The sequence below is a fragment of the Podarcis raffonei genome, chromosome 4 (assembly GCF_027172205.1).
Source record: "Podarcis raffonei isolate rPodRaf1 chromosome 4, rPodRaf1.pri, whole genome shotgun sequence".
Lineage (NCBI taxonomy): Eukaryota > Metazoa > Chordata > Lepidosauria > Squamata > Lacertidae > Podarcis > Podarcis raffonei.
Genome location: NC_070605.1, coordinates 48664420 through 48690780, shown reverse-complemented (window position 1 = coordinate 48690780; position 26361 = coordinate 48664420). Strand labels below are relative to the sequence as shown.

Genomic DNA, 26361 nt, shown 5'->3' with positions numbered 1-26361 from the left:
AAAGGGACCCCTGACCATTAGGTCCAGTTGTGACCGACTCTGGGGTTGCGGCGCTCATCTCGCTTTACTGGCCGAGGGAGTCGGCTTTTGTCCACAGACAGCTTCCAGGTCATGTGGCCAGCATGACTAAGCCACTTCTGGTGAACCAGAGCAGCGCATGGAAACGCCGTTTACCTTCCTGCCGGTGCGGTACCTATTTATCTATTTGCACTTTGATGTGCTTTCAAACTGCTAGGTTGGCAGGAGCTGGGACCGAACAATGGGAGCTCACCCAATCCCAGGGATTCGAACCGCTGACCTTCTGATTGGCAAGTCCTAGGCTCTGTGGTTTAACTCACAGTGCCACCTGCGTCCCATATATTTGCAATATTTTAAAATATATTAAATCCTTCAAAATAATTCTTTTGAAGAAGACTACTGCTTATAAACAGGACATATCACAATTTCTGTATTTTCTTAGACATGTGATCCATAGAACTCAGAATGCTACTGCAATAACAGAGTATGCAGTTTATCTGACTGACGCTGTTTACTCACCACACTGCTCCATCTAAAAATATCTCTTTCACAAGCTACCACATGGGAGAACCAAACAGATACGACTGCAAGTGAAAGTCCTTATTAATGAAATAAAGTAACTAATGAAATCCACATGCAATTTATTTCTTGTACTAAAAGCACACTGTCAAAACAAGTATTAGATCTCGCCTTTAAAAGATTTCAAAAGTGAGTGGAACGTTATACGTAGCTTTGAGATACCTATATATAACATGATTTTTGAAAGTATAAACACAAAATATGTACACACATCTATTAGGCCTGCAGATAATCAGACTTGGAATCCAAGCAAGGTTGGCAACATCTTATTGAAAACACAGCAGGGAAAAGGCAATATGGAAAAATACTATCCTCCTCTAAGCTATAGTTCCATCTTACAGCTGTATTTCAACAGCAAGTGTGCAATGTTTAGTGCACCTCCTTTAATATACTTTAGGTCAAATGTGAGCCAGAACTTAGTAAAAATATAGGATACATACAAAAGAGAAAGCAATTTAAATTGAGGCTGTTCACTGACTTCTTAGCCTTCTCCAATGCAGTGCGCCCAGATAGTTTTGTACTACAACTACCACAGCTGATCAGACTTGTAGCCCAAAACATATGGTGAGCACAAGGTTTGGGAAGTCTGCTCTACTTTGTAGCTTCTATGGTAAAGGTGAAGGTAAAGGGACCCCTGACAGTTAAGTCCAGTCATAGAGGACTCTGGGGTTGAGGCGCTCATCTCACTTTACTGGCCAAGGGAGCTGGTGTTTGCTGCAGAGACCTTCCGGGTCATGTGGCCAGCATGACTAAGCCGCTTCCGGCGAACCAGAGCAGCACGGAAACGCCGTTTACCTTCCCACTGGAGCGGTACCTATTTATCTACTTGCACTTTGATGTGCTTTCAAACTGCTAGGTTGGCAGGAGCAGGGACCGAGCAACGGGAGCTCACCCCGTTGTGGGGATTCAAACCACCGACCTTCTGATCAGCGAGCCCTAGACTCAGTGGTTTAGACCACAGTGCCACTCACGTCCCTAGCTTCTATGGTAGAGCATCTCTAAAACGAAGTGCATGGATTGGATTCTAGGATGTTAAATTTTGCAAGGTTGTGGAAGAAAAGTTTCTCCTCTCTTCTAGCAGCTCTCCATGTCTGATTTCACACTGTTCCAGAGTCCTACTCAAACCTTCCAAAGAAGCTTTTTGAGTTCACAGGCATCAGTCATGAAGCTTTCCATTTATGAACAACTTCCTTAAGTTAACTTATCTTGGAATGTACTTAAGATCATTCCTGAGATCTTGGTTCCTTAAAAAAACAAATGCAATTTAAATTCTGACAAGTTATAAAGGACAAAAATATTGATTTTGCAATGATATGGCCAACTTCTATTAGTTAGTTGTCCTTCCCCTTTAATTATTGCATGTCTTAAGTAACAAAATACAGATCATTACTTTCCCCTGATATCAGGAAAGGTGGCAATCTACCAATATATGACAAGAAAATCATGACCTGCCTCCAAGCAATAAAGTTTAGATCCTTGACCCATTTGTCAGTAAAGCATGGTGTTGTCTAGAAAGAAAATATGAGGGTCAGGGAACAATATTTATATCAGTATGTCTTCTTCAAAAGGGAGGAGGAAGCAGCTAGGTGGGGAGCATGACTTATGGCCATGCCCTGTTAGGAACAGTGTAACTTAGTTGCCGTAATTGTTTCACATGGTTAAGGTAGCATTGATGTGCTAACTATGCATTATTCTTTGCAAAGAGGTTACTAGACTAGTATGGCAACCACGAAGCCTACTTTTACTTTTAAAATACCAACTGAAATAAACAGCACTTAAGTAATAAATCTTAATATGTGCACAAAACTGGAGCAAAGTCTACTGAATGTATTCCTTAAGTAGGTGCTGCCCACTGTAGCACTGGTATGTTACACTTTACAAGCTTTATTGATTAAATTATTAAGAATTCCTTCAAAAATATTGGATGGTGCTGTGTTAATTCTTAGCTTTTTCTTTCGAGAGAACACAGTTAAATGTAGAAATAAATGAAAACTCCAGGAAAAGGACAACTTTTAATTAGAATTCAAGTACAAAGACAGTAAGAAAAAAGGAAAGTTGAAAGTGTTAGGTGTACCTTAAAGAACCCTGCTTCTGGCCCACACCTGTCATAAACATTCGTGGCTTTACCTATAGCCATGATAATACCTTGCATGTTCGGGGTCAGCATGACCTGTTATAGGAGATTTAACATTTATATTTTGAATGAAGAAAAGTGTCAACAACGCAACTCAGTATGTGCCTTTACATACACATGCAACTGCATGCACCCATTGCAATGGCAAGCATTTCAGCGTTGAATTTGTGGCATTCACAACATTCTTGTCCATTTCCAAGGTAGTAAATATATAACTAGTAACACTAGATTAATAAGAAATACTTAAGGCATTTAAGAGGAAAAAAGAGTTCAAAGCTTCATGTACATGCAGACTTAGTCTCTTGAAGATGATAAGCTTTAACAGACTGAGTTAATGTAAGAGATTATAGCTTCTCCAGTAAGGTACAAAGTAGTCTATTTTCAGTTAAACATAATGACATAATTCTTCTATATGGTACTGGAAGGGACACAAAGTTAAGGGCGCTTTCCTAAGGTGGGAATGCAACAAAGTCTCTGTATTTTGGCATTCCATCTTTGCAGAGAACTGTGAAATTAGCATCCAATGCCTAAAAAAGACAAGTGAGCCAGCCCTGATTTTGAACTTATTTCAAGGTGAAAACCATCAATTGGGTATTTACTGGTAGTGGCCAGGTTGGGAATTGCAAGATTTTGGAAGTGGCAATTCTGACAGCATGATACCAAAAGGTGTGGCAGATTGCTTTAAATGAAAAACTTACAGATAAGCTAAAATGGCAAGGGGTAAAAAAGAAAAGAAAAATGCCACAGACAAATTTATGGCGGAATTGTACTGTTTTATCACGCATATGAACAGCAGACTTCCTACAGCACATAAAATCTTTTGGATGGTTTGATTTATGATATTGTGCTATTTTACTTTTATTGTATATGATAATCTAGAGTCTCTCTAATTTTTGATGCATTATAGGACATGGCTATAGTCTGTGTCACATCGTAGTTGCTGAGGGAGGGATTCTTTTGCTGTAAAATTAATATAAAATTAATTATTTGTGCAGATAGATTTTTTTTAATATGCATGCCTTCCATTATAGAACTAAAGGCGAAGTCAGAACATGGCTATTAGAAGAATCGGATAGAAGCAAAATGGGAAATCCCTCTAAAATCATTCACATTTTCAAACTGGGAATACATAATGCCAACAGCAGGGTTTCTTTCTGTTCATGAAAGGGACTGCAACAGCAGAGGCTTGCAGTCAAAAGGGGAAGGGGGAAGAAGACGTTATTTTTGCAAATCCACGTTTTCACAGATGAATGGAAAGAAAACACTGTCCTTTGTTACAGATTTATCAAGTGACCCACCTATTCGCGCTTCCAAGGCATGAGCACACGTATTTCATGCAAAGATCACTGTATGTCACAAGTTATTTTTTTCAAGTCAAACCAGTATTGCAATCATTTCAGGGAGGCATGTGGTTTTGGAAGGGGCCTGTATGAAAAGGCACTTGGAGGCCTTTTCTAAAGAGACTTCAGGCCCTATGCTAAAGCAGTAGACTAAAAGCACATATATATGTTTAATACTGCTCTCTTCCCCACTGTTATTTCTATGTCAAGGACTATTGATAGTTCACATATTAATTTTTATTATTGGCAATTATATGGTAGAAATCACATACAACTTTGTCCAAATATATATTCACAATAATACCAAGTTTCAGCTCCATGTTCTCAGGTTGCAATATCTGAACATTAAATGATGTTGCAACCTGCTGTAACACATGCTGTCTTAAAAATAATGGGTGCTTTTTCCATTTGTTTATTCATGTTCTAATTTATGATTGATGAATTAAAATCCATGTGACTCATCAACTAAGTTTTTTTAACTGGGCGAAAGTCTATCATAAAGACACAGCAAAAATCCCCTGGGATCAGAGCTACCTAGTTCAGAATCTAGTCTCCAACACAAGGAAGCCAGTTATTTCCAGTAAGTCCACGAGTAAGACATAAAGGCGCCCCTCTACCCCATTGTTTCTCCGTGTGTGTGTGTGTGTGTGTGTGTGTGTATGTATGTATAATATATACATATACATTGCTCCCACTGAGACTTTATTTAAGAATGCTGATCACTCAAACATAGGCAAGTGTAGGCTTGCCAATTTTTTAGACAGGGATGTGGATCCAAATGTGGATTTGAGACTACACTACATAGTTTTTAATGGAACATGCATTTAGATATTCTTCTGCAAATAATGCAGTTCACATAGTCAATGTGTATAGGGATCCACATTTGAACCCACACACTCTACCTGGGCCCAGGTATATTAAAGGGAAGACTGCACTGTGAAAACACATACCCATGTGGGCACATCAGAGAACTTCCACTGTAATCTTTGGATCTAAAAGGACTACTTGCCACCCTCTTGACTAGTAGCCCTATGGATCCAAAAGGCAAAACAAAAAACAAAAAAACAAACAAACCCAGGTGACGGTGGCCCAGAATGTGGGCCTGCCAGGGCCTGTTCTTGCCCGGTGCTTCTGTGGATGCACTGGGGTCATGTTAGCTGAAGCTGTCACTAAATATCCCCATCATTTAAACTGTGGCATATAAAACAGTGAGGACTGGTTTCTAGGCCTTTCAATGGGAACTGCAGGGCTACTCCATCAGCTCTGCCGAGACCAGCTCCCAGTTTAGTTTCTCTCCCTGAACTCTTTCCATTTAAGCTGCTCATTAAAAATACTGCATAACATTTAAGAACTGGGACCTGAATGCACTTGCTTTCCTCCCAATCTACCTTTCCTTTGTGCCATGTCTTTTAGATTGTAGGCCCGCAAGCAGCAACTGTATTGTTTTTAACATGTGCACAGCGCTAAGTAAATTCCCAATAGATTATTCATACTAAGAGCGGCTCAAACTCACAGGGCACTTCCAATCAGGATTTTTATAAAAATCAAAACAGTGATGGCTAACCTGTGGCCCACTGGATGTGGCTGTACTCCAACTCCCATCATCCCCAGCCAGCATGGTCCATGATCGGGGATGAGAGATGTAGTCTGGTGACATCTGGAGGGCCACAGGTCTGCCACCAAAATTACTTGCTTAGTCTTCAGTTACTATGGAGAATCTAAACATGATGCTTAAAAAGGCTCAGAACAAATGATCTTCGTCAAATTTATCTATTTCACACCGTGCAAAAACAAGAAAGAAGCAGCATCTATCAATTCTTGATGATTTGACAAACTGCAGAAAAATCAGCTGAGACTTGGGTAAGTGTTTAGGTAAGTGCAACCATGTGCAAGCATGCCAAAGACCACTCATCAGGCAGCTGTCTGCAGCACATGAAAGGTGCAGAAATATGTGATTACGGTGAAGGTGGTACCTCATCGTCATAACCTCCCTCCTCTGACTCAATCACATAAGTCCCTACATCAGGAATCGCCACCTCTACAACTTTCTGTTTAGAAGCTGTTGGATCTGGGGCACTATCAGAATTCTGTGAGGGGGGAAATGAAAACATGACAGGCTTTAGATTGTTCTGAGAATACTAGCAAAATCTTATTTTCCTTTTTAAATATATAAATATTTTTTAGAATCTCTGCTCTTATAATTGCAAGTTAACGGTTTACAGCTAAAAGTTAAGGCCAACACAGTAGGTTACATATACTTTATAATCATTTACATGGACAGCCTTATTATTCGGTAACTTTAGATTTCAATGCTTTCTCTCTTCTTAGCCTGGAAATGATCAGGTGAGGTAATTTATAAATAATATATTTTTTTCATTTATATACTGCTTTTCACAAAATCCCTAGAGTGTTTTACACAGCAAAGTATACAGTAAAAGCAATTTAACAATTGTAATTAAAACCCACATAATACACAACTGTCAGCAGAATACAAAATATAGCCGAGGAGAAAACAAGTCAAATAGAAATTATTGGGTGAAAGGGTTTCAGGGTGTCTTAAAGGATCTGGGAAACAGGTGTGTTTTAAGAGGGCACTGAAACTGATCAACTGTTGACACTTATCATATCTCCAGAGGTAAGGAGTTTCATAAATGGGGTGCTATACTGGATTCACGATATCTCCGCACTTCCCAGACATGGGAACTGCCCCCTAACAGTGTCTTTATTTTGTAGGGATTCAATCACAGTTTAATTGCTCTCATCCAGCCCATGACTGTCTCCAAGGTTTAGCACCTGCACAGCCACACCCAATTCAAACTGAATGGTGAGAAAGCCCCAATTCAAGCTGTAAACTGGCAACAAAAGATGCATGAAGATTTGGGCCCGATTTCCCCATATGGACATATTGCATCTTATTCTATTCCCCATAAACTTTGGACAATTAAATTCCCACTGAGTTCATGGAACAAAATCTAAAATCTAAACTGAATTATAGCCCCGGGATTAATACCCAATCCATGTAGGAAGTTTAAACAGTTTGATTATACACAGTTTTTCTTATTACAAAGGTAGCCTTCAAATGAGGGGCGAGAGCATAAAAAAGTATACACAACTGTTACTTGTGAAGTGCCACAAGCGTGTTTATTTCTGGCTGCCTATTTGCAGCAAAATGAATGCAGGCTGCACTTCACAAACAGCTACACACATTTTCTCTAAATGCAAAATTCATGTCTGCATAAAAACATTTACGTTTCAAGTCACTCACGGTCTATAGCAGGACAAGCATATACTTATTAAAAACAAGTTGCCTTGGTGTATAATGTAGCAAGCAGCGAAGCTGCAGGAGCTGTCAAGATTGACCTTACATTGCTGTACCGTAAGTTAAAACAGCCGCCTCTTAAGTTCTGAAACATCAAAATGACATTCCTTTTGGACTGAAGATATCATTTTAAATGGATGTTCAGAGGTGGATGCTTGACTGGGAAAATTTCAGAAATTTGTCAGTCAAAACGACAGTATTTTTCACTGTCTCAGAAGCTTCTTAATCAGGGGTCTGCAAACTTTTAAAGCAGGGGGCCAGTCCACTGTCCCTCAGACCTTGTGGGAGGCCGGACTATATTTTGAAAAAAAATAAAAATGAACGAATTCCTATGCTCCACAAATAACCCAGAGATGCATTTTAAATAAAAGGACACACTCTACTCATGTAAAAACACACTGATTCCCGGACCGTCTGCAGGCTGGATTTAGAAGTCGATTGGGCCGGATCCAGTCCCCAGGCCTTAGTTTGCCTACCCATGTTCTTGATCATAGGAAAATGTAAATTGCTATGGCCTCAGTAAATTGTAAATATACTTAAAATATGAGAGCATGGAAAGTGTAACAGTTAAATAATTGGTTTACTGCTAAGCAAGAAAGTGTTCCATTAAAAAGTAATGAATTATACCGCAAGTCAAATAAAATCAGGGTGAAACTTGGAGACATAAGGCAATTTCTTGTTTTTTCCAGAAAGTGGAAGAAATGTTTTGATGACACTTAAAACTTATTGATGTGTAACAGTTTCCCCTGATATCACCACATTTCCTTCTGTAAAAGTAATTTGCACAGGCTTCTGCGGATAAAGCACTCATCTCCTGAAATGGAACACACTTTCAACACAGAACATATAAGGGATGGACCCCATTGTGTAATATGCACAATGTATCACAACACTGAAACTTTTCGGAGAGAAGAGTGAACACAAAGACCTTTAGCTAAATCCTAATTGTTAGACAAATGGGTACAGGAGTACAGTCTTATTTAACAAAGTTTCTCTATGACTTACTTAATTGTAAATAAAACCGCTAAGCAGTTTACCAAAGTCAGGTATAAATATGATAAATCTTTTGCATATAAAGGAGGAAGATATTTTGCCTTTCCTTACCAAATGCATAATAGCTTCAGGATTCTTATCCTCTTGTTCAGTGAATGCTTTTGTGATTGCTCGTACAGAATCTTCTTTCAATTGCTTTGAGACATCAGTCCTTGAGGGTTGTTCCAAATATTCAGGTTCTTCTCCTTGAGTGGTGGGAAGGGGGAGAGGTAAATATTATGTGTTATAAATACATGCACAATATATCACGTTACAATGTTACAATTAGGTACAATGTTACTTAAGTCCACTATTTTCTGGTTAGGTTTAGTTTACTGCTTTCAATGGGTCAACACTAACTGTATGATTAACTGTATTGCAAACTTGACAAAAACGAAAAGGAATGATATCCTACATTAATGTTATCAGCATGATGTTTACCTCTCACAACAGAAGCTTAAGCAGCTACTGAAAAGAGGCAATAAACAGCAGCAATACATCTTGATAACTGGGGACACTTCTAGAACTGTTTAGGACTCTTGCACTGGACATTCTTTGTTTAACAGGTATATGTATGCTCTCACTCTCTGATTCTATTTGCAGGGAGGAGAAAGGGAAGTGTACATTTAAAGTAGCTTTTAAATTTACCAACCTTGTGAGAGGTTTTTAAGCTCTTTACGGTGTGTGAGAAGGGTGTTTGTTAATTTTTCTTGCTAAATAATTAAATGCCTTTATCTACATTTGTCTGTTTGCTCATTGTCCAACTGATGTGTCTGCTTTCCTTCCATCTACAGGTCTGGGGAGTTGCTGGTTGCTTATGAGCTGTAGTCCCTTTGCAGGTCTTGAATAATCAACAATTTAACCCCCTAACAGAAGAGAAAGCCTTACAGAAGCTGCTTTCTTTACTGACCTGGGGTAGTGGAAGGCATAGGCACCCCGGGTGTTGGGGATATTAATGTTTTGTCCTGTTGTGCTTTCAGAGCAATCTGTGCATCCCAATCTTCCAGCTCTTTTTCAAAACGCTTATTGTCTTCTTTGACATAATCTCTTAGATCAGGAGGTAACGTTTCCATTCCAACAACCATAAGCCCGGTTTCCTTGTTGAATTCCTCTGTAACAGAATATGATGTGTTTCATGCATCAAATAAAACCATGAAAGTGTGCACAAATTATTTTACAAAACATTTAAAGCCAAGTATTTCAATCAGTTTCACAAAGGAGTTAGCTCAGGATCTTTAGTAAAATAAGTTTCAGCTCCTTGTTTAAAAAATGGGGGGAGGGCACTAAAAAGTTGCATCATTGTACCTTTTACAGCAATGCAACTGTGCTATCATTTATTATCACGCTATTAGTTAGATGAGAGAGCCAACCCTGTATTTACTGGCATGTAAAACAGCAAGAGGAAAAACCATCTGGCAGGAAATGGGGTACTTAAGCTTCTTACTGTAGTCCCCTGTTCCCTGTGCCCCCTTCACCTTCTCCTCTGCAACCTGATTTTCTCCAGCTACTTTTATCCCAGCTGATGGTGCTTAGGTTTATTTGCCGGTCAGGTGGATAAAAGTGGTGGGAAAGAAGAGAATTGCAGATGGACGTGGGAAGTTTCCAACACCCCTCCTTAAATCTTAAATCTCCTTAAACTAAAAATCCCTTGTCATTTCCTTTGGTATTTACTTTATAGTAGGCCTGTTAAAACTCAAGAACGAAATTCCAACCCAGCCAACTAATTACATATATGTGTCCAATTTGCAAAGCAGAGTGCCTTGTGGGTGTCACACCTCCTTGGGTGTAAGGAACAACTAAAGTCACTGAGACATTAAACATATTCAACAAAACACAAATTCTGCATTTCATATCACTGTAATATTACCTTGTATCAAAAATGGTTCTTTATCATTGATATACATTAAGCAGTAAGCACTTGCATTCCGGTATCCGCCAAATGAGTCACGTTCAAGCTCTTCCCAAGTGGACTTTGTAACAGAAATATCATTGTACTTCATCCACCTCCTTTGGTAACTGTCATAGATATATGCCCAGTAGTGTCCTGCATTAGCCTGTCCTTCATGAACTAATACTGCATGTAACCGATACGGAACCTAAGTAAAATAAAATCAACGGGAAGTTAGGTCACAATAATCAGCAAAAAGGATGATGAATAAAAAACAGACAGGAATAAGGATTTAATCAGAGGCTTATCAAACAGAAAAACAAAGCTCGTGTAAAAATGTTTTCTTCTCATCAATTCCATAAAGTACTTGGCATCCAGCTTTACCTGCTCACTTCTACCTGCTCTGGATTAAAGGAAATACGAGTGGCTAGTTTCTTCCAGTGTCATTCTGAACTTTGTCACAATTTAGCAGAAACGTTTCCACATTCACAGCTACTCAAGTAGTTCTCTTAAGTATGCAGAGGACTGCAGCCCCAAACCATCACTTTAAAATTCTGCATTTGAGTACACAAATGATAAAGTATGTAGGTTGCAGGAAAGTAAGTTGTTCAAGTTTGAGCTGCAGTTACGCTCATCTGAAAAGAAGTTTAACATGGGACAACTAAAATGTGTGAATGCATTAACTTCCTCCCCACCTCCACAAATTGCAAGCTTTGTAGCTCTCAAGTTCTCCCTGTTATGCTTTCTGTATCTAAAATAGCCAATTTCAAGGGGAAAGTAAAGAAAAAGAATGGGCATGACAGTGATTCAAAGGAACTGAAACAGATTGCTGATCTTCCGCTTCAAGACAACGGTTGTGATCTACCTAAAACAAGGGTGAAGAAGCAATTTAGACTACAAAGGGCTGTGTGAAATACAGTTCCTGTTCAATGCATCTTCACTGGCTAGACCAGTTTACACATGGCTCCAGCATGCAGGCTGCATGCTCAACAGGGAAAAGTTTCAAGTCTCAGGCTTATATATACAACTTTTCATGTTAACCGATCATAAGTGAGTAGGTCCTGTCTAATGATGAAAAAGCATGAATGGATACAAGTTGTCTAGGCATTTTCATATCTGGAATTGCAGAAGTCGGAAAAACCTTAGAAAAAACTTTGAGGAGGAGGAGGAAGAAGAAGAAGAAGAAGAAGAAGAAGAATTTATATCCCACCCTCCCCGGCCAGAACCGGGCTCAGGGCGGCTAACATGAAAATATATAATACATTAAGACATAAAATTCAGCGATCGATTGAAATACAGCTTAAAATCAGATTAAAATCAAAATAAGATCAGATGGCTAAACGCAAATTATAACTATATGGGTTGAGAACCTTAAGTACTCACCAGGCTCAGCTATTTGTATGAGCCGGTGAAAAGAGTTAGAGAGGCCACTTATATGCAGGGTCTTGTAAAAGGAGAGGGGTCAGACTGAGCCCTGACCAAAGGCCTGGCAGAACAGCTCCATCTTGCAGCCCCGCAGAAAGATGTGAAGTCCCGCAGGGCCCTGGTCTCTTGCGACAGAGCATTCTACCAGACTGGGGCTAGGGCCCTGGCTCTAGTCAAGGCCAGTCTAACTTCCTTGAGGCCCAGGGCCTCCAAGATGTTATATAGTGCAATGGTAGCTGAGAACCAGAAGTAAACTCTCATAAAATACACAATTGGTCAGTATTATTGCTATATTATGGTAATAGATTCTCTTTCATATGGAAATGATACTTACCTGCACCATTGATTTGTCAGTGTACATTAACTCAATTGTCCGTTGTATTCTAGCTATGCTTTCTTGCAAATCTAGATGAAAGGAAAATGAAGTCATTCCCTCCAATATGAAAATTCACATTTCTACAGATAAACACAATTATTCTACTATTGGCTACTGCTACTACTACTAATAAAATTAATATTCCATCCTTCCTTCTGTAGGAGGTCCAGAGAAGCATTTACATGCCAAATAATTATGAATCATCACTTCCTCCTGCATTTTAAAAGAAATTTTAACTCATTCAGGTACTGACCATGAAATATATTCTCTCCCTCTTGAGAGCTTTGCCCAAATCTCCCAACAATGTCAAACATCCCATATATAAAAATGAGATCTACCGGTTAGAGCTTTACAGATCACCCATAAGACTTAGATGGACAGTGGTTTACCTGGCAACCATTTACTGACTGCTTGGCTTCCCCAATTGTGCAGGATAGACTGCATAGCTTAAACATAAAAACTGCTTCCATGTAATCAAAACTACCTATACTTTGCCAAGTACCAAGTCAGAAGAAAAAAAAAGAAAATTGCTGGATGTTACAGCCACTGCCAGCAAATTTTGCCTGCCTTGGCAAGCAACCCAAATGACACTTGCCAACTCCATCCCTTTTCAGAGACGGGAGGAATAGAATGTCACATTCAATATAATACTGAGCATCAACTAGACTATGAGGCTTAAGCTCAAGCCCCTGTCATGCTCTAAGCTAGACCGGGGAGAGCAATGGCTCCGGCCTGCCAACCTGAGCTTCTCTAAAACAAGTGCTTTGGATAAGGCATTGTCTAAGCTCCAGAAAAGAGTGAAGACCATGGTAATCTCTTGGCCTTGGCCAAACTTCCCAGCCAGTACCTCTAGTGTCATTTTCTACTTCCGTCCTCCAACGATGTAAACATCCCTCAAGAACTGAAAGCTCCTCTTCAGTTATGTGTCTTGGTGCTGGGTGCATTGGCAGGTCTGGTGGAATCCGAGATTGTGTGAATGGCTTGTGTATTACCGACCGCTGTGCAGGCGATGTGCTTTGTGTATCTGTAGAAGGCCCCTGTTGTTCTGTTGTGCTACATTTGTTGAAAAGATGAAACATTCAATCTAAGCAACTGAATCAATATATTATCTCAAAAGATACTACACATTGACAAAAAGGCCTCTGGATTCTGAAATTAATGCAGTTCCAAGCCATCTTTAAAAGACGTCCCTCGCAGAACACAATGTCTGAAATCTGACAGAAAATCTTGGGGTATGAACACAAGAACGTATACATTTTGTTCTCCCGTACCCCCAATTATGCCTATAAATCAGACTACCACCTCTGACATCAACTCCTCTAGAGTAAGTAGTATGCGGAACTTGGGACCCCTCCTAGTCTTCAGAGCTTTTAATATCAAACCTCATGTCTCATCGATTGTGCCAATGTCTTTTAATTTTCACTAATGAACTATTTTCTGGAATACATGTTAATAAATACATTTTTCTTAAACAGCATTTAAGAAAAGATACAAGGCAAATAACAAAATCAATGTAAAACAACCTCATTTGTACACAATTAGGTTGCTTAAAGTGAAATTCTAGGTATCTCACATGACTTTGTGATACAAAGCTGTGCAAACCACAGAGTATTTTCACAAACGGCTGCATACAAGGTCTAAAGGTACATGCAGTCAGCATTACCTAGAGAAACTAAGCAGGTTTGGGTCTGGTCAGTGCCTGGATAGGTGACTGCATGGGAACTACATGGGTTTCATGACCGATGAGAGGTAAAATTTAAATGCAGAAGCATAAATGAATAATTTCAAGTTATTTTTTAAAAAATAGTTATTTGGTCATTAATTGATTAATTAACTTCAGCTAAGCAAATCATAATTAGAAAGACTGAACACATGTGATGCATTTTTTACCTTGGTATTGCCTGTGTCGACAAAGTACCACTAGGGAGAGCACTAGTATTAAGATCCTCAATAGGAGACGTACAAACTGGCTTACTTGATGCAAACTCCAGAGCATACTGTAGGACATCTACCAGGGGAAATCTCTTAGGACCGGAACCGTAGCTTAAATATCTGCCAAAACATATTAATACCCTCATTACATGCTCAAATATCTCCAAAACACATGCTTCATATTCTACACTGACAGTGTGACTGTAGGAAAGAGTTTATTTCATCTGCTATGGATGACTTGCATCTTGCAGAGTGTTAGGTTCTGCGCACTGTGCATAAAGCTGAAATTGCATATAGCTAGAAGGACCCCAGAATTGCCCCTTTGTGACTATTACTACCTTTCTGGAGCTGGCAGGCCAAGTGGGCCTTGCACTGCACACAGGATGGAGAGGTTCAAAGCTCTTTCTGTGAGGGAAAACCCTGATGCGAAAAGAGCTAATTTGGGTTATTGTGTGCTGGCCAGCCACCAAGTGTATACAGTGGACGCTTGGGTTGCGAACATGATCCATGCGGGAGGCATGTTTGCAACCCGCAGCATTTGCAACCCGCAGTGCCGCATCTGCGCACGTGCAGGTCACAATTTGGCGCTTCTGTGCATGTGCAAAGCGCGATTTTGTGCTTTTGCACATGCACCAACACCCGGAAGTAACCCGTTCTGGTACTTCCGGGTTCAGTGCGGTGCGCAACCCGAAAACGCGCAACCTGAAGAGTCTGTAACCCGAGGTATGACCTTATAGTGTTTTGAGAGAATCAGCCGCCATGTAATTCTGGCTGATTTTTATATCAGCAAATTCTTCTGTCTACCATGGTTGCAATAGAATCATAGAATCATAGAGTTGGAAGAGACCACAAGGGCCATCGAGTCCAACCCCCTGCCAAGCAGGAAACACCATCAGAGCACTCCTGACATATGGTTGTCAAGCCTCTGCTTAAAGACCTCCAAAGAAGGAGACTCCACCACACTCCTTGGCAGCAAATTCCACTGTCGAACAGCTCTTACTGTCAGGAAGTTCTTCCTAATGTTTAGGTGGAATCTTCTTTCTTGTAGTTTGGATCCATTGCTCCGTGTCCGCTTCTCTGGAGCAGCAGAAAACAACCTTTCTCCCTCCTCTATGTGACATCCTTTTATATATTTGAACATGGCTATCATATCACCCCTTAGCCTCCTCTTCTCCAGGCTAAACATGCCCAGCTCCCTTAGCCATTCCTCATAAGGCATTGTTTCCAGGCCTTTGACCATTTTGGTTGCCCTCCTCTGGACACGTTCCAGTTTGTCAGTGTTCTTCTTGAACTGTGGTGCCCAGAACTGGACACAGTACTCCAGGTGAGGTCTGACCAGAGCAGAATAGGCCTGGACCACTTGGAAGTCAGTGCAAACAAATACCTATGCATCCTATAGAATGTTGAGACAGATTGGACAGTGATCTGCCTTGGTATAATGCGGCTTCCTGAGGTTGCACTACCATGGGGAAAAACCAATTTCAATAAAAAACTTTACCTATGACTCTAGAAAAAAGCAGCATAAAATAAAGGCAAAATGAAAGAAATTCTGGGGAAATAATAATATAAGGCCAAAACAGCTTCCAATTTGTTCATCTGAAATTTATCATGACTATTAATATCAGAATTTTAAAAAAACATATTACCGTTCTAGTCTCTGCTGCAATATTGTGAGGTATTCTTTAAGTCTTTTTATTTCTTCCCGCTTTATTCGTGTAATTTCTCTGTTTTTGTGCATATATCTGTCAAGAGGACAAATTTCTCAGTGTTACATTTCAGCAACAGGAGCACATAGCATCTGAACGCTTTCTTGTAATAATTTAACAATATTTTAATATTACCGACTTTCATAGAAAGATATTCAATACTGTTTTCTTGTTGCCTGAATAACAGGTGAATACATCAACTGGCTACTGATCATGAAAGAAAGTTATGTACACATAAACGATACAGTATATATTTCTAAACTATTTTCCATTGTCAGATTCTAACTTAATTGTCTAGAACTGTTATGGGAAAGTGAATTTTTAAAAACTTTAGGAAGCTTCCTCCTTCCCCTGGCATTAGGAATGTTACCACAAGCCGCAATCCTATTCACACTGACCTGGGAGTAAACCTTATTGTACTCATTGTGGCTTATTTCCAAGCACCTATTGCAGAGAATTGTGCTATGACCTATCTTTCTATTTTATCCTGAAGGTTCAAGATAGCTAACAATACTACTTAATTCTACGAAGTGTAGAGAGATGCAGAGTAGACAATAGGGTCAGAACCATCATCCGCTTGTCATCATCTACTATGCCTTATCTGAAGAAGATATCACAACTATTTCTGACATGCCCATTCTGGGTGAGCCTCGAGGCCAGTGGACATAAGGGGTCTTTCCCTGTCTCTCCCCATTCTCTGATACCCTTCGCACTTATTTTCTGGAATGTCCCAACCCTCTGGGGAAGATTTGGGGAAGGCAAGGTCTAAAGGGGGTAGAAAGGAAGGGGAAGTCCCACTGTGTCTGCTTGTGTGACGCTGAGTCTTGCCCTGAGGCTCACCCTGAGTGTAGCTAAGTCTTGTTAGGTAAGCCAGATGCCACAATTTGGTATCACCAGCCTCTATCTTGAGCACCAGCTTCCTGTACCTTGAATCTATTTGTTCCCCTGACGCACACAGCTTGCGCTGAAGTGAATCAGAAAGTTTTATGAATTCAAGTCTAACAGCGATAGTAACAGTGCAAGCAATGTAATTAGAAGCCACAGCAGATGTAGGATGAACATGTTTGTATTAATGGCAACATAGTTACAATATTCATCTATCTGTAGATGAAGAAATATATTACTGCCATAAAAAAACCTGTTATAAAAACATTAAATGCCATATTTGAGAACAAAACATGAGTTAAAGCTCACACTCGGGAAAAGAAAACAATATAAATGTTTTCACCTCACTGATTCTGGAAGTGCATTTTATTATATAGCTGATATTCAGCCTTATTTATTGAATATATTCAACTCCTGCACTTACAAAAGTCTAAAAGCAGTGGCTTTGGTTCACATATACAGTGTAACCCTATGGACAATTATCTGTGGGAAGCTCCATTGGTCACAATAGGATTTAGTTCTGACAAAACATGCATCGGATTGACTTCTATCATTTCCACATGGGAAGCCGTAAAAACTTTTCCACTGTGTAGAAAATAAAAGTTAACATGTCAGATAATTGGCTGCTACTATCTACACCATGGGTAGGCAAACTAAGGTCTGGGGGCCGGATCCAACCCAATCGCCTTCTCAATCCGGCCCGCGGACGGTCCGAGAATCAGCGTGTTTTCACATGAGTAGAATATGTCCTTTTATTTAAAATGCATCTCTGGGTTATTTGTGGGGCATATGAATTCGTTCCATTCCCCCCCCCCAAAAAAAATATAGTCCAGCCTCCCACAAGGTCTGAGGGACAGTGATCCGGCCCCCTGCTGGAAAAGTTTGCTGACCTCTGAGCTACACATTATAATTATTGTCCGTTATCTTTCGCAATATATTATTACACAAGCTTCTGTACCTGTCTAGGTATAGAACTTGAGGGAATTCTAATTTGTTGTGTATCTTCTCTGGTCTTCCCAAAGCCTGGTTGAATTCAAATCTTGAAAGCTCAAAGGTTAAGACAGGAGGAAGTTCAGTAAACCAGTGCTGAGAAAAAAACAAAACACAAAAAAGAGTGAATTGTTAAGGAATATGCCTTTCGACTCTAATTATTCAAGTGGGGGGAAAGGTATTTTAGGGAATAAATCAAAGTAAACTTTCCATGGTGCATCTTTTACAGTTGTATATCTAAAAAATAAATAAAATATTTACTTTAGGTCAAACAAGGAATATATATTATCAGGTTCCAGTATAATGCCAAGAGGTCTGTTCAGCATATGCTGAAAACAATGCAGCTCTGGGGGATCATAAAGATCTATAGAAATTGAAACCACACAAGTTGAGTTACATTAAGGCTTGTGTACCCACTACATCAAGCACTTAGACTAACACGCTGCTGTTAGGCTTTCTTCTAAAATAGTCTCTTTCTTTCTCACCTTCTTCAAGGTATGAATTTTTTTAGGGCTCACTTTATAAGCACTGTAATAGTGCTATCACTACATTCACATTTAATTGAATGTTTTCCTTTGATTTAAAATCTGATAGCATCTTGTAATTGCTGGTAATTGGTAACTGTACAGCAATGTATTCCAACATCATAATTACTTTTTAAAGTTTATTTACTACCACTGATAATTCCGTGAACTGAGTTGTAGTGCAAAAAATTAAGTTGATTAAAATCCAAAAATAGCTTATTTTCCTATATGAAAATTTGGAAAAGCATTGCACACTATCTTTGCTGTATTCATGTATTTAATCCAAACTACTGACCTTGGCATATAATAATCAAAATGTGTCAGATGCATGTAATTTTGTAGTGTCTGCTTTTCTAGAAAATGAACAGATCTGTTCTCTTTATTCCAACTCACTAGGCTGAACTTTGCATTGAGAAACTCTTTGGGAAAGATGTTATCCTAGAACCTTAGAGAAGATCAGGACAAAAAATAAAAAAAAATATGAAAAACACAAAATGATGTTATCTACAAAGAAAGCCCAATAGTTCTGGAAAGATTTCTAGACATACCTGAGAAATTACCTCCTATTCAAAGGAAAACTCATTTTATAAAACTGATTCTCACATCTTCTCCAAGTAGGAAAGCTTTATAAGTACAAGGTTGAGTGAGAAGATACAATTATTATTTTTTTAGCTTCCCTCATTAAAAGTGGAAGTGTTCTCCATTCCATTTTAAAATGTCAGAATTTGGTTTTGTAGCAAAGAATTGTATCTTCTAAAACTTAAAAGTCAAGTACAAGAGATGTTTCTTCATCTGAATACATGCAAAGTAGTGAAATCTTTACCCAAACTCTGCCTTGCTGTCAATTTGACACAAATTCTAAAATTTTAGAATGTTTAGGCCCATATATTAACAGGACATAAATCCACCATCTGCAAGGCATAAATGTATGAACACCCCTAGATAGCCAACGATCTGTTGACAAGTGGAAGATCCTGTTACGCACCAGAAATATTTACTCTCATAACATATTTCTACCAGGGCAATATAGAATTTTTGTGGTGTAAGAACCACTACCTGAAGATGACACTCTAAGTCCATAGTAAAGAATAAGCTGTATTTCCTACCTCCTGGATAGGAGATGTATTGCATAATTTAATTGACATAGTTTGATGCAATGAATCACTCAAAGTTTACTGGGTTGCCAAGAGCAAGCATAATCTAAATCCAGATCACCTTTCCAGTTCTGTGGCAAAAGATAAACCGTAGAACCAGTTGGAATGTACTAATTTAGATCAACTCATTTATTGAAATAATTCAAATGTTTCCAGCTAAACATTTCCTCTCTTGAGCTACCATGTCTAAATATTTTCCGAACTGGTGGTTATCCAAAAAATATCTGAGATGAAAGTGGGCAAGTCTTATCAGCGTAAATAAATGACCTGCCAAAATGACTTGCATTTGTGCCATCTATATTTTCAACTAGGTCAGCTTCATGGAAACGGTTACCAATGTCTCTAGAAGTCTAAGCATATCACTCACCTCCTGGCCGGACTTCCCAGAATTTTCTGAGTGCAAGGATTCAATTTCCCCTTCTATCATGGCAGCTTCTAGGCACTCGTGTAGATCTTTGAAGCCATTAACCTGAAGTGGGTACTGGCCAAACATCTCTGTATTTTCAAATTTCTTCCCTTATCAGAAGAGGGAGGAGTTAAGATTTCAACAATGAACATTTATCATCATATACACTATGAAGATGCATTTTATTTCATAGCAGCTCTTAGATGAAGCTGATTATAAAACTAACTCATTTATCTGCACGCTATGTGAAATGTCTGCTGTGAGCTATGCAGCAGGAGGTTGTGCTCTGGAGAGTGGAAAAGCAAGTAGGTGTCCTTTTTCCTTTTCATCCCCCTAAAACATCCTGATACTGTGCAGAGAGGAGCAGCACTTAAGCCTTACAGCACACCTCCCCTCAACCCTAATCACTCCCCACCTTTTCCAGGTTTCTTACTCCAAGTGGTTAGGGGCTGAGCAGGCCAATTTCCTCTTCCTCTTCTCCCCGACTCCAGTCCCCCACCCGCAGCAGCCCACTATTGTTACATCATGAAGCCCCATATATGGGAGGACTTCCCCACTGATCTCAAGTGGCTAGGGTAGCTCTGGAGGTATGGAAGTATGTTGGCAAAACTACTCAGCACTGATACTAAGCTTGATGCCTTGTAAACAGATGCACCACCTTTTAGCTTTCAGTTTCAACTAGATACTGCCAAACAAAATTCTGCTGCATTAAGACACCATTATCTGGAGTATTTAGAATGTTTTCCCTAGATTTTCACTTCACTGCTTCTACACACAGAGAGACTTGTATGCACTATTTTCGCTCATCATTAACATTTTGATTAGAGAGAAGATAACTTAAGACTGTTCCCACTCAAGAGCAGTACCTTCAAGAACTCCAACTGCTAGAAACCGCCCATAAAACAGCTCTACCATCGGGTTCTTTGGCTTTTCTCCATCCCTAAAAATACAATGATTAAAAAAACACACACACACACACTGGAATTACAAGAGTAATCTGCTTCAAGAAAATGTAAAAAGTCTGCATTCAACAGAGCCAACACTTATTTTATTGACCCTATTTTAATGACCCAAATGCTTTTAAAAGAACCAGGAGAATCTGAGGTGTGTGTTTTTTACAAAATTTATTGTTATTAATTTATTTGATGTGTATCCTGATTTTTCAAGCAGAGTCCACAAAGTGGCTGATATTAATAAATTACAACAGCTTCACTACAGATATTGCACTTAAAACTAGCAAAAAGCCAAAATGTACACATGGAGGATGCACAGTTCCTCTAAACACAGGGAAGCAGAACGAGGGACAATGCCAAGCTGACCCAGGGGCTGGTGGGTGATGGTTCTTTCCCCATATCCTTCCTCTACCCCCAGCTCTGTCACAGGGCAGTTCTTCACATGGTTGACTTGTGAGGAGGGGGCAAAAAGAAAATAGGTGATAGTCATCTTTGCTTGCCCTCTCCTCTCTCTGATTTGATATTACATGGCTGCTGTAATCACATTCAATCAGTACTGCCACTACTGGAAATGATTTTTATTTATTTTTCTAAGAATAAATGAGAAGCACATTTAGATTCCCGAGGGTGAAATTTTGAGCAAAGTCCTTCTACTCCAAGTAACAAAACTTGTCCTACAGGAAATCAGAAGACACTGCTGGTTTCTTAAAATGACTACTTACTGTTCCTCTTCAGCTTTTATTTGAAAGGCATCCTCTAACCAGTCTAATAACTTGTGTGTGAATTCACTGACATCTTGCTGTTGAGAGAGTAAACGAATGCACATTCAAATCTAGTAGTCAAGAAAATATTCTATCCATCAGCTATGATACTTGTAGATATTAATTCTCCTATGGCTAATATAATGGGAAGCTCACTGTATTGTGTGAACTGCTGTGAAAACACAGGATAGGGGTGGGTCCAAATACCTTACAAAGGGCTTTTGGCTACTAAGCAGTATTAAAGTAGTTGGCATTTTCCCATACTAACTTACTTTTCAACAGCTTATTGATTTTTTTAATTTATTTTTTATTTTTGGTAAACTGCTGCGATTTACAATCAAGTGGTATGTAATATTTTATTAAATAAATAAATGAACTGTAAAGGGTAGCAATCAGCATTGAGATTATTTTTACAAATCAAGCTATACATACATTTTCTGAAATAAATGAATATATAAATAAAACAGTCCTACTCAGAGTACGCCCATTTAAGTTAATGGAAATGGCAAACTTGGGTTCATTCATTTCAATGGGTCTACTCTGAGTAGGTTTGGTTGAATATAGCCTGAAGAATCAGATTCAATTCCACTACTATATTGCAAACTGATATTTTGTTTTACAAATTTAGCTCTGTAGGCAGAAATAATAGCCTGCTGCAACCGTTATTGACTTCTCAATCTTCTGTAGGGCTGTATCTATTAAGAGTGAAACCATAGCAGCTTCAGTGAATAGCAAACACAGTGCCAGTCCTTCAGATGCACTTATAGCATGGCAAGATGGTTTCTGTTACCTATTTCCTAGAGATTCCATTATTCTAACATAAGCCAAGATAAATACCAATCTATATAAATGAGGGACTTCAGCAGTTGAATAACTGAACTTCTATCCTTGGTACAGATGTGCATCAAGTAAGAAAATGTTACTTGGTTTTAAAATGTTATGCTTACTATTTGAAAACCCAGAACATAAAATTGAAATAAAATTAAAAAGTGTATATGGAGTCCAGGATGTATTAATAGGTGCAAAGACCGTGCAATTATCAGAATACTGCATAATATTTGATCACAGCAGGTAAGTGTGGTTTGTCTCATGAAGTAGCAGAAATTGCAACGCCATGTTTGTATGCTTGGTTCAACTATAATTTATATGGTTATTTCTATTCAAAGTAAGATAGAGTATTAACATTACCTGCTGAGAGTCATTAGATTTGAATGCATCTTTCAGGATTTCCACAGCTCTTGATGGATCAACATATTTTCTTTTTGAGCCAAAAAGAAGTGCAAATAAGTATCTTAGCTCACGCATAAAAGGCAAATTTCTATTTTCCTGTGTACAAAATAAACAAACAGTTATGAGGTTGGTTTTTTTATACTTCATATTGCCACATTATAATTTCTAAATTACTGCTGCATAAATAAACTACCAAGAATGCTTTTCTGCAATAGAAATCATAACCTTGTCTCTCAAAAAACAACTAAACATACAGTCTGGGGGGAAAACAGCTCAATGAATGACTACTACTACCACCAAAAATCCAATGACAGTTGTACCGTTTTAAGACAGGAAAAATACTTATTTCCCTGCCTCAATTCCATTCCACAGAAAGGGGACTAATGGCCTAGATAAACCAAGGCATCAGTTATACTAGTGTCAAATGATAAATTCTAGTCCTCTGCCATAGGGCAAATCCCTATCTTCCCTTTAACCATCCCACTATTCCCATGCATTAAATAGGTAATAGTTACACAGATATTGATATCTTGAAGCCCTGGAAATGTCACCAGTGATCTGCACAGCATGGCACCACAAGTCACCAGAAGAGATGGAAATGAAAATGAAGACTTCTCTCAACCCCTGAAGCTCAATTCTATTATCTGCAGCTGGTGTCCAAAGCTAGTTTTACTTGCTTGCCTTTAAATGCAAAGTAAAATGCGCTTTGCTGAAAGTCTGCAGCATTATCAAGAACTTAGATGCCTCTCTGCAGGCCTTAGAATGTACTAAAAAAACACACACCCCTGCCTCCTTCCCTACAGACCTCTTGGGCATTAAGATTGGCAGGGTGTAGTTCTAAGAAGATCAGGAGGTGGCAACCTGGGAGAGGACATTCTCTATGGCAGTCCCTCCCCACAGATGTGCATCAGGCATCTTCATTATGCTGTCTTTGTTGTAAGCTGAAGATGTACTCCTTTATGCTGGCCTTTGACAACCAAGATAATTATAGATTAGGTCCCACCATATTCTCATGGCTGTAATTTGTTTTAACTGATTTCAGTAATGCAGTTTTGAATTGTTGTAAACCACACTGAGGTCTCACAGTTAAGGGCAGGTAAGAAAACTAATAAATAATAGTTTCCATTGGCTGCAGCAGAACCTTGGTGCTCATGTTGTACACTGCTGAATATATGACCCTTTCCACACAATTCTTTCAATACCACACCTGAATTTTCCCAAACTAGGGCAAAACACAGTGGGGTATTCTGCATTAGGAAAAGCATTATGTTAGTCTATTGGTAATGCATATTTCTACTTATACCTTTTGGTTTCGGGGCAGATCTTGAGCGCCGGCAGGAGGACTATAATTCAAGACTAGCCTTCGGAATTCCAGCAGATTAAATAACGACTGAAAAAGAAAAGGCATTTTATATAACCTTTTAAAATTGCCGATCATTTAATGTGTTTGGTATTTACACTTTAACATACTTAAAAATACAGCAGAAGTACGGAACTGGTTTGTGGGTTGTAGCCCATATGGAGTGCCTTGTATGCTTTTTGCTTTATTCTGAAAAGCCTTGTGGAGAAATCACTTTTCTCCAACTGTATTTTCTGAGGGGGTTTTTTCTCTTAAAAGGAATGGATGAAGGTATTCAAAATGTGGAATGTAAATGGTTCATTGTACTGTATAAACAATACATGCTTTCTCCGGGAACTGTAAGATAGCCAGTATCAGAACGTGCAGATTGCTGACAAGAGTTAACTAACAGTAGATTTTGACTTGTCCAGTTAAGAGATCCTGTCTCATCCTGTTGGAGTACAGCTGTGGACATGAGGAGGGGGAATCCTACCCATATTTTAAAAGACAGTTGGAGGGCACTCCAAATGCAGCTTCAACATACCCTCTGGTCATATACTATGCTTAAAAATCCCCATATGACGAGCTCTTCAGAATATTTAACATATCAAACCTTAAGTATTGTTCCTTTTTTTCTGAACACATTTATACAAGCTCCCAGCTTTCCAAAACTATTTTCAAATTGTCTCACTGTTCTAGTTTGAGATTGCTGCTTTCTGCCAAGTCTACACTGACATCAAGTGCCATGGTAACAAGCTATACATAAAAACCTTAACGAATAGCAGCTTCCTAGCAACACACCAGTTCTAGCTCAGAGCTGGCGGGGGGGGAGGTCCATTATTTGGGGGGGGCAGGAAAGTCATTTAAAGAAGTTAGACATACAACTCAAACGCCTGCAAGTTTACCAAGAACCAAATCACACTATGCCCACGTGTACACAGTCTTGGGTAATAGTGCAAAGGACAGCAGCCTTAAAGGCATCTGAATTAAGTGGCAGCAGTACTCAGAGCCACTTCAAACATTACAAACTCTTGCAGTTCTCCCTCTTGCACCTTCTACCATTGCAGAGCGCTAGACTGACTTGCTAAGACCCAAATGGTTTCTGAATCTCGATTTGGGTGAATAATACAAATAGTATTTTAGATACTACTGAAGAAGCAAGGTGAAAAAAGGCTTAAGCTGCTCATGCTTCTTCCTTGTTTGGGGGTTATAATGGATTCAGGGATGCAACACACAAAAGAGTCAATGGCAATGTAACATTTGGCATCAATACTACTGCTGCTGGCTGAATCATACTTAGCTTTCACAAAAACTATGGCATTAAAGGGAAGAGCACACACCACACAAAAAGCACACTCTACAATATGTTACAGCTGAGACAGTGGGAGAGCTTCATGGGAGCCTATGCACTGCTTAAAAGGGTGGCAAATGATTAGAAAAGAACCAAGGAGATTCATGGCAGATATTTTTATCTTCTGATTAATGAAGACATTTATGCTGTTAACTGAAGATATGTTACTGTTACTGATTTTAGAACTATGCAGGACAAAAAAAAAGGATGAAAGGTAAGTACTAGAAAAAGTAAAGGGCTAAATAAATCTCGGGATATAGATGTTATATTCTACAAACTTTAAGAAGCATATTTTATTATGGCTTTGAGTGGGGGTCTTGGGGTCTTCATATTTAGTATTGCTCACTTATAGATGCACTGCTGAAATATATTTTAAAAATCACCTTCAGTGCTGAAGCTAGCATGCATGGAAGTTGTATGTAAGTTTCCAGAAAATATTGTATCCACACAGAGATTTGTGTTACCACACGCTCTAACAGAATGTTCAAAACAACTTTGCTTTTCTGGCAGATGATACTGACTGAACAAAAACAAACTTTTGGCTTAAGATGCAAGTGGTAGAAACCAAAGAAATGATCCATAAAAAGACAACCTCAATATAGCTAAACTTTCATTAGGACTAGTTTTGAAAGGGAAATTTGCAACAGCAGCGTAAGATTTGTTTTCGTTTCACCGTAGTACTATACCACACAGCACGTCATTGATTAATGAAAGCAACATTGCACATTGTTGACCTCTTATGAAAATGTGTCAGATTTCAAAAGACCCCTAGGGAAAGCATGAAATATTGTCCCACAGTGGATGCAATCTAAGGAGCCTATCAATCCTGTGGTTAAATAAATACTGTAGTAGGTAATGTCCAAATTTATCCCACATGAAGTCAACGAGGATGGTAACTTGAAACATAATCTGTTCTGGTTGTCAAACAAAACAGATAAACTTAAGAATCTGTATTTCTGTCACTACAAAATTGTAATGTATCAAACCTAGCATTCTGATAGCAATTTTAAGGCAATCAT

At 39.0% G+C, this 26361-nt stretch overlaps 1 protein-coding gene across 4 annotated transcripts in view; it reads right to left on the bottom strand.

Annotated features, from left to right (window-relative positions):
• The window catches only part of USP25 (ubiquitin specific peptidase 25), a 56632-nt gene that overhangs the window by 5971 nt on the left and 24300 nt on the right, over positions 1–26361 (bottom strand). The window contains exons 6-20 of one of the 4 annotated variants that reach the window (XM_053386504.1): positions 23956–24042; positions 22611–22748; positions 21384–21460; positions 20575–20648; positions 19670–19818; positions 17593–17720; positions 15690–15785; positions 14002–14163; positions 12959–13164; positions 12070–12140; positions 10290–10518; positions 9333–9533; positions 8495–8628; positions 6045–6158; positions 2672–2767 (exon numbers count right to left, since the gene is read on the bottom strand). In XM_053386504.1, the coding sequence (XP_053242479.1) occupies positions 2672–2767; positions 6045–6158; positions 8495–8628; positions 9333–9533; positions 10290–10518; positions 12070–12140; positions 12959–13164; positions 14002–14163; positions 15690–15785; positions 17593–17720; positions 19670–19818; positions 20575–20648; positions 21384–21460; positions 22611–22748; positions 23956–24042 (1962 nt within the window). The remainder of the gene's footprint in view (positions 1–2671; positions 2768–6044; positions 6159–8494; positions 8629–9332; positions 9534–10289; positions 10519–12069; positions 12141–12958; positions 13165–14001; positions 14164–15689; positions 15786–17592; positions 17721–19669; positions 19819–20574; positions 20649–21383; positions 21461–22610; positions 22749–23955; positions 24043–26361) is intronic. The other 3 variants (XM_053386505.1, XM_053386506.1, XM_053386507.1) reach the window with 3 other exon arrangements.